At 38.6% G+C, this 9,142-nt stretch overlaps 1 protein-coding gene across 1 annotated transcript; it reads right to left on the minus strand.

Annotated features, from left to right (window-relative positions):
- Positions 1-1,470: 1,470 nt before the first annotated feature.
- Positions 1,471-7,594, minus strand: LOC107698906 (sodium/potassium-transporting ATPase subunit alpha-1-like). Its single transcript, XM_016500042.1, has 22 exons — positions 7,524-7,594; positions 7,043-7,156; positions 6,627-6,686; positions 6,093-6,296; positions 5,894-6,007; positions 5,671-5,805; positions 5,471-5,588; positions 5,102-5,370; positions 4,657-4,965; positions 4,400-4,534; positions 4,125-4,317; positions 3,830-4,005; positions 3,552-3,688; positions 3,320-3,470; positions 3,059-3,227; positions 2,817-2,971; positions 2,617-2,740; positions 2,327-2,472; positions 2,061-2,191; positions 1,829-1,930; positions 1,594-1,685; positions 1,471-1,511 (listed from the first exon to the last, which is right to left on the minus strand). Exons 1-22 carry the CDS (start codon positions 7,533-7,535, stop codon positions 1,483-1,485), a joined length of 3,075 nt encoding a protein of 1,024 aa, XP_016355528.1. The 5' UTR covers positions 7,536-7,594; the 3' UTR covers positions 1,471-1,482.
- Positions 7,595-9,142: the final 1,548 nt, after the last annotated feature.

The raw sequence follows: 9,142 nt of genomic DNA on the forward strand, positions 1-9,142 counted from the left end.
CTTTTTAACCCCCAAAGATAAAAGTGAAATTATATCTATGCATAAAACTTTGTATAAAGCATACAACTGCAACCTTACCTGACCCCATAAAAAGTAAAGCCAGTGGCAAAAATCTACACGACAAACAAAACACTATCAGAAGGTAAGAAAAAAAGAAAACCGTGTGAAGAAACACACAGTCCAGCAAAGACAGCAGAATTCACTTAGACCAAGCCCTGCTTTCCTTATTTAAATTCAAATTGTGGTCCTTTGGATTCCAGGACACTGCTCCATATCCTCCTGCCAGCCACTCGGATACACAAATCCATGTGTGTCCAAACCAAGTTCACAGATTTGTTCCCTGTCAACTCATCTACTTTAGGGGAGCAGTTTGGGAGGAGTCTGGCAGGTGTCATCTGTCTTTAACATTCATTTAACCTTCATCATGTCTTGTTTATATAACAGTTGATTTTCTTAATAACTATATGCTAATATTCAAATATCCTTTCCATGTTAATTTGTGTACATATTTATCTGCAGTTAAGTATTATGCATTTCTTTGGGCTGTTATAATGAAAGACTTCTAAGTTGAAAATTAGATGCTCTCTTATTTTTTGCCTAAAATCAAAGGTAATTTAAGAATGAATCAAACTATTAAGAACTAATTTTGTTTGGATCTTAGTCTTGTTTTGTAAACAATTTTCTGTTTTGTCAGTCAACAGAGCCTCACAGCCCTCATGTTAGCCTTACTTCCTAAAAACGTTTAGTAGTATAATAACACAGCTGAGAATGACTTCTTGGCACATGGCATAATGTTTTTATAATGGAATGTTTGACTGATGTTCAGCATGTTCTGCTGGTTTCACTGATATGTATAAACATCTCACACGGCATACATGCCACATGACCCTTAAGATACCAAGAAGTTTTCTAACTCTCAGTATTATAAGTCATGGGTTCAATTCCCAGAGAAGGCTGATAAATATAGACTGATATATGTAAACTGAAAGCAGCACAAGTGACTTCGCTTAAAAGTGTCTGCTAAATGCAGCAGCAGTGCATTTATAGTCACATTAAACTTTACTGTTGTTGTCTTGTTTTCTGTCAGCTGTGAGAATCAGCATTGAGCATGTGACCTATGCTGCACTGAATAGGCACTTTTTTTTATCATACTAATTTAAATGCCGGTTAGGCTAAGGTTTGGTTGATTTTCTTTATCTATCAGTAGACCTCTGCTGGTAGATGATGTAACTACACCATGCCTTTATGTTGAATTCATAAATGGCTTTTTTATTATTTATATCACCTTATATGATTTTTTTTTTTAATTTTCACTAAAACCCTTTTTGCATAGTGACATTTTATATGTTCTGTTGGTTAATAAAAAACACACAAAAATTCAGCTCAATAAAATTAGACATTTATTTGCTGAAAAACACAGCATTGTATCATTTTGAGAAAAATGTCTCAGAAAATAAGTTTGCAATAGAACGTCGTCTTGATTTAATAGTATGTTTCTCTTTCCACCCAGCCTGAAAACAAAATAGCACTGATATTAGATTTTATTCTTAATTTCTTAAAGCAATGAAATACTGTAGGGACATATGTTATTACCTCCTGGATTCTGTCGTAGGAGGTATTTTCTAACTTCATCATAGATGAAGATGAGAAGTGAGTATGGGAAGGCAGTGAACCACCACAATGGTCTGCATGAAAGAACACAAGGATTTTTTTCTTTTTTTTCATTGTTTCAAACCCTCATGCCACAAAGTCAGCTAGACAAATGAAAAGATTTGAGCGTGAAGACACCCAATTACATGTGTGCAAAAGTCTAGATACGTCCACTTACCTTAGAGGATACATTCTGACGGCAACGTCCATGCCTGGGCAGTAGGACAAGAAAGCTGCCAGAGCAGCTTCCTCAAAAAAGGCAAAGATGAGGACTTTGTTTCTTGGAAAAAAGAAAAGAACAAATTGTGATAAGGCTTTAAGGTGAGCAGCCTCGTGCTGCAACTGAACAAACAATCCACCAATACGTTATGGCTTCTTTGAAGCTTGTTTGCATCCCTTTGTTTACATACTTCATTCCCTGCTGTATGATGGAATTTCTTCTGGTCTTTACAATGATCAAGTCACCCCACTGCACAACCACAATACTGATGAAAAATGCTGTGTGGCAAGTGGACTCTATAATCTTTCTGGCCTCAAAGGTCTGCATCAGACAATTAAAACACAAGAACAAAGCAATGTTTATAAAAACATTTAAAAGACTGATTTTTCACATTTGTTCTATAATATAGAAGCTTTTTTGTTTCAATGTATGGCTTGCTAAAGCTTTAACACTTACCCATTGTTGACCATAGCTGTCTTCCAGGTCACTGATAGATCTGTCTTCCCAACCAACTCGAAGTCCTGGCAGATAACTGGGCCAGAATCCATTCTCACCCATAACCACGATGTAGGTAAAGAACCCTGCAACTGCTTGGATCATACCTAAAAAGGAAAATCATGACAGTAAAATTAATTGCTTGCCCATATTCATATACGCTTATACTAACTGTATAAATGTTAAAGATCTTTAACAGATGCTATGTGAAAAAATTCAGAGCTCTCTTTATCGAGTAAGAATGTGCTTACCGATTTGACCATATGCCATACTGATTAGCCTCGCGTTCACCAGCCTGTCTGTTTGAGCATTTCTGGGTTGTCTCTTCATGATGTCATTTTCTGCATTTTCATAAGCCAATGAGATAGCAGGAATCTGTGGCAACAATTAAAACGAGTTAAAAACAGATTAATAATTTAAAGATCTCTACGGTAATAATCATTTTTCTTACCAGATCAGTGCCCAGGTCAATGCAGAGAATGGTGACGGTGCCCAAAGGTAGAGGAATACCAATGAGGACAAACATGAGGAAGGGTGACATCTCAGGGATCTTACTAGTCAGCGTGTAGGCAATAGACTTCTTCAAGTTGTCAAAGATCAGACGTCCTGATGTGGAAGATACATTCAAAAAATAAGTGTCATAGTGACCTTGATAAATCTTCAGTCAAGTAAGTTCTCAAAATCATGACATACCTTCTTCTACTCCAGTGACAATTGAGGCAAAGTTGTCGTCCAGAAGAATCATGTCAGCAGCCTGTTTGGATACGTCAGATCCAGCGATACCCATAGCCACACCAATGTCAGCCTTCTTCAGAGCAGGAGAATCATTGACACCATCACCGGTTACGGCCACAATGGCACCCTGATAAGAGAAATAAAATGCATTAAAACGGTTCCTGCTGGGAAAGATTTTCTAGTATCAATAGGATCTGATAGATAACTGTCTGAGGGTACCTGTCGCTGACAACCTTCCACGATAATCAGCTTTTGTTGTGGAGAAGTTCTGGCGAAAACAATTTCTGTATGGTATTTGAGGATCTCATCCAGGTCGCTTTCATTCATATTCTTCAGTTCTCCACCATGGACCACACAGGCCTTAGCATCTCTAGAGGTACACATTGCATTAGCAGACATCTAGAGCAATTCCACATGCCACATCTAGAACTGGTTGAGATGATTGGTTTACCTTGGATTGACCTCTCCAACAGGAACGTTCAAACGTGCAGCAATGTCTTCCACAGTCTCATTGCCTTCAGAGATGATGCCAACACCCATTGCAATAGCCTTAGCTGTAATTGGATGGTCTCCAGTAACCATGATAACCTGTATGGGAAGAGTCATTAATTTTAATTACTTTGAATGAATAACCTTATTTGTAATTGAATGGTCACAAGTAATTATTATCGGAATAATTTAATATGGACACAGTATATTCAAGCAGTTGATCTTCGATGATGACAACACCTTGATTCCAGCACTCCGGCATTTGGCCACAGCATCTGGTACAGCCGCACGAGGGGGATCGATCATGGACATGAGGCCAACAAAACACAGGTTCTCAGTGGGGAAGTTCACATTTTCAGTATCAAATGCAAAACCCTCAGGAAACTGGTCATCAGGGAGGCTAAAGTGGCAGAAGCCTATGAGAGAGGTCACAGAATTATTGACGTGCTGTAATTTACCATTTTGTGTGTTCATTTTATTCTGTTGCCATAAATTCAATGCGTATCCCAAGGTGAATTTCATAAGGTGGCTTTACCCAGCACTCTTTCTCCAAGACCTCCAAGTTCTACATAAGCATTTTGGAATGACTCTTTCATTTCATCGTCCAAAGGCTGCTCTTTTCCTTGAATCAAAATAGTAGAGCATCGATCCAAGATTCTCTCAGGGGCTCCCTTCATCACCAGCAGGTGCTTAGACTCTGAAGAATTGGGATTCTTGTGGACTGAGAGCTAGAAAAGGCATATTAAAGGCCTATTAGGATGACCAGTTAATCTACAAACCAATCTCTAAAGAACACCTCAACAAAAATACCTGATACTTGTTGGTGGAGTTGAAAGGGATCTCACAAATCTTTGTGTACTTCTCTCTCATTTCAATGACTGAACCACAGCACAGCTCAATACACTTCAGCAGGGCAGACTCTGAGGCATCGCCAGCTGTCTCTCGCTGCAAAACAGATTTGATTGAACAAAGTTTTCACTCACAATAACATTGCTAAATTAGCTACTGGAAGTTGCAAGTCCTAATGTAGCTCGTATATGTATTAAGATAACTAGAGGGAAACTCACGCTAAGGATTGGCAGATGGCTCTGTTCAGCACGAAAAACAGCACGATTGCAAAGGCCAGCAACACGTGAGAGGGTGGCCCAAGTAGCAGAGCTCCTGTCAAAGGAGGCTCCACTCTGGTTCTCTGTGGTGTCTGCCTCGTGAATGTGGTTGTCAAACCACATGTGAGCGACGGTCATTCGGTTCTGGGTCAAAGTTCCAGTCTTGTCAGAGCAGATGGTGGAGGTCGAGCCAAGAGTCTCCACGGCTTCGAGATTCTTCACCAGGCAGTTCTTCTTCGCCATACGTTTGGCGGTCAGAGTCAGACACACCTACATAAGTAGGCACAAGCTAAGTAGTCACTTTTGGCTCAAACATACTAAAATATGACCAGGATTTATTGATTTAAAAATGTTGAAACAGTTGACTAAACAACCAAAGTATAACTAAACAATCACTCTAACTTACAGTTACAGTGGCAGGGAGACCTTCAGGTACATTAGCGACAATGATTCCAATAAGGAAAACAACAGCTTCCAACCACCCATATCCAAGTACCAAGGACAGGATTAGGAAGGCCACACCCAGGAAGACGGCTACACCAGAGATGATGTGGATAAAGTGCTCAATCTCTTTAGCAATTGGTGTTTTTCCACCATCTAGACTGGAGGCAAGTGATGCAATACGACCCATGACAGTACAGTCACCGGTGTTGATGACAATCCCTCTTCCAGTACCTGGGTTTTATTATATTCAAGATATTTAGTTGTTTAGTTTGTTCAGCTATTGTAAAATGCATGCAATGTATCCAACATAATACAGAAACTTTTTTGGTACCTTCAACACAGTTGGTTGAGAAAAACGCAATGTTTCTCGTCTCCAGGGGGTTTTCATGGGAGAAGTCAGGAGTACGAGACTGGGGCTCAGATTCACCAGTGAGGGAGGAGTTGTCCACCTGGAAAGGTAAAATGGAAGTTTCATAAAAAGGCATTGATGGGAAATATCACAATTACATTCAGAAATGCTTTAGGTCTTACCTTGCATCCATGTGCAGAGATGATTCGGAGATCAGCTGGGATTTTGTCTCCACCTTTGACCTCCACAAGATCACCAGCGACTACCTCCTCCGCATTGATGACCTTTTTCTCTCCATCACGCACAACTAACGCTTGCTACATAACCAGAACACAACAATGAGTACATTCATGCCACAGGAAAGCTACAACTAAACATGAATGATTTAAGAGGCCGTTACTGTACCTGAGGAACAAGGTTCCTAAAAGATTCCATGATCTTAGAGCTCTTGGATTCTTGATAGTATGAGAACCATCCGTTGACTATGACAACAAAAGCTAGCACAAGTCCCAGGTACAGCTGCAAAACCACAATGAGGTTTTTAGATAATGCATGACAATGTACAGTACATAAAAATGAAGACAAAACATTTTGTCTCTCATACATTGTCATTCGCTGGTTCTTCGTTAGAGGCAGCCTGGATTCCATATGCCGTGAAACAAAGAAATGCACCAAACCACAGCAGTGTCTGGAACCCACCAAACAGCTGTGTGCAGAACTTCACCCATTCTGGAGTTGTAGGAGGTGGGGTCAGGGCATTAGGTCCATCACGCTCTAAGATCTCCTTTGCACGGGATGAAGACAAGCCCTGCCGTAGGGTATGGACATTGAATAATGTGGAGACAAAAAACTAGAGATACCAAAATTTGTAAACACCTATACAAATTCTTATGCAATTTCAAGACAGTAAAGCGTCTTGACTAAACAAGACAGGTATCTTAAGCTTAACATAAAACATTTCAGTTTTATCAAAAAGTCAACTTAAACCAAAAGAATGTGATCATTAACTAGTTTTTGTCTCCTTGTATTTTACATAAAAGGAGGCAAAACACATAATTTCATATAGGCAATCTGGAGTAACACATAAAATGTACTAAAAACATAAAATTTGCAAAACTCTCAATAAACCTCTGCTCACCTTATTCAAGTCAGTGCCGTATTTGCGAGAAAGTTCATCCAATGTCAGCTTGTGGTCGTCCTACAAAAGAGCAAAACCGCTTCAATCTCAGTTCAGCAGAGAAAATCTATAAATCACATTTTTGTACAGCATGATAATTCACATGTGCAGAAAATAATTAAGTAATGTAGTCGAGAAAGTATTGGACTTTTCTTGGTAGTTATAGTTTCAGACTTTATTTTGATAGTCCACTTTAGACATTCTACTAACTATAAGTACCTTTGTAACTACATGTCAACAAATTCTCATTAATTTGCAACTACATGTCTACTAACTAGTTTTAGACTATGTTTAAAGTGGATTATCGAAATAAAGTGTTACCTCAGATCATACCAGATATGTTAATGCTATGTGTAATGTATATATTAATTTCTCACCAGCTCCACTTCTTTCTTCAGTTCGTTCACATCCTTCTTCTTTTTTTTACCCTTTTTGGTCTTTTTGATTTCCTTCTCAGAAGTTGCCGTCAACGTGTACTCATCATTCCCCGTCTATAAAACATAATGTATATATGATATAAAAGTTAACACCATACCTGATTGGAACAGAGCCAAAGATGAAATCAACACAACGAATGGAACATCAGCAGAATAAAACGATCCAGCAAAGTGACCAGGATCGCTGCGGAAAGGACCAGCATACACCAGCATGAGTTTCCATGCTGGCTTATGCTGGTTTGGTGCTAGTCTGTGGCGCTGATCAACCAGCATACTCTGGTAAATCTTGTTGACCAAAGAAGCTTTGCTAGTTAAACTAATTAAGCATCCAGTTTGGGCCCAGCCAGCTCACCAGCATCCAAAACACAACATATGCCGGTTGTTTTACAAGATATGTTCAAGATAACAATAGTCCACTCACGCCGAGCCCCATGGTCCCAGTTTATTTCAACCCAAAATCTGTTGTTTTAGATTTCAGAAGTGCAGACAAAGGAGACACAAGTGCCTGTGTGACCAATCCAAGTTCACAAAATTTATATTCTGCCAACTCACCTGTGTTTTGGGGAGGAGATCTGAGACATTTTGGGAGGGGTTTAGCAACTGTCATCCTTAACCTTTTATTTTAACCTTTCATTTATTTAACCTTCATCCATACAGGTAAGTCATTTTGGTGACATCAATGAGAAGGACTCGTTTTGATGTTTTTGATGTTGCCAACAGCAATTTATCCACTATTATATTTATATCTACTACTAATATTTTTAATATTACTTATTTACATATGCATACATATTTTATATTAATGTATATTTATATATAAATATATAATATATTATTTTCCATATTTATGATTATATTTAAAATATATATTTATTTATATAGAAAGAGAATATATATATATATATATATATTAGTTTTATTTATTTATTAAGCTAAATAAGTCATTTTTTACACTTGAAAATTTAAATTTAAATTGAACTCTACATTGCTTTTGTGCAAAAAGTCTAGGCATGTGCATTTAATTCATAGTAAACAATCTGAAAGCAATGTGTTCATGCCTGGAGAGAAGGACAGGAACATTGCCAAAGCCGTTCAACAAACAGACCAAAAAGTACAGCATGGTTTCTAAGAAATGAAGAGGATAAAATAATGATAACTTTAATTCTCGCCATTGTGGCCTGTGGGGCGGTTGGAGGTGGAATGAGCAGTCATGAGCTGGAACTGAACAAACAGCTCACTCTGATAAATATCAGTCCAATGTTTTATGACTGCTTTGAAGCCGAAACATTTGTTTACATACTTCACTCCTTGCTGTAGGATAAAATTGTAAGCCTTAGATGATCAAGTCAGCACGCACAGAGCACACAGGAGCAACAGATCAAATGTCTGTATTAGTGTCTTTTGTGTATTTGTTTTGTGTAGTCTAATTTTATGCATGACTTTTATGTTCCCTGTTAACCAGACCGGCATGGCTGATCACCAGCATATTCTGAATGATGGTGCTTTCTTAACCAGGTTAACCAGCAAAGAGCCAGAAAGAACATTCTGTGACCAGCATTACCAGCACCAGTATGGCTGTTCTGGTCCACAAGCAAGACCAGGACTAAACCACCATAAACCAGCTTGGACCTGCATAGAGCTTCATGCTGGTGTGAGCTGGTATTTCACAGACTCCACCAGTTTTATGACTTTTGTCCACTTGTTTATTTCATGACTGTGTCAACTGTGCTTTTTGGCATCTGTAAAGAATCTGTAGACTCAAACTGATTCTATATGTGGGCAGAATCAAGTGCTATAAATTGTGAATTTGTGCTTTGGAATTTGGACTTTGTCTGTGTTTTGTAAACCAGTTTTTGTCTGTTATCAGTCAACAGAGCTCTCAGGCCTCATGTCCTTCACAATGCCTCAGACGCTTAGTCCACACTTAGGCCTACAGATTTAAGAAGTGTAGGTGGATCAGTGTTTTATGTTACTAATCCAAAATTATTATGGGTGAATTATGTGATTACAAGAATTTTTTTTTTTTTGCTGGTGGGAGCA

The sequence above is a fragment of the Sinocyclocheilus anshuiensis genome, unplaced genomic scaffold (assembly GCF_001515605.1).
Source record: "Sinocyclocheilus anshuiensis isolate Anshui unplaced genomic scaffold, SAMN03320099.WGS_v1.1 scaffold1854, whole genome shotgun sequence".
NCBI lineage: Eukaryota > Metazoa > Chordata > Actinopteri > Cypriniformes > Cyprinidae > Sinocyclocheilus > Sinocyclocheilus anshuiensis.

Excerpts from the sequence above, each read along its gene's own strand:
- LOC107698906 (XM_016500042.1), bottom strand. Across the intron at positions 4,318-4,399 it reads ACTCCACCAACAAGTATCAG|CTCTCAGTCCACAAGAATCC; the intron begins GTATTTTTGTTG and ends TGCCTTTTCTAG. Across the intron at positions 1,931-2,060 it reads ATCATACAGCAGGGAATGAA|AAACAAAGTCCTCATCTTTG; the intron begins GTATGTAAACAA and ends CTTTTTTCCAAG.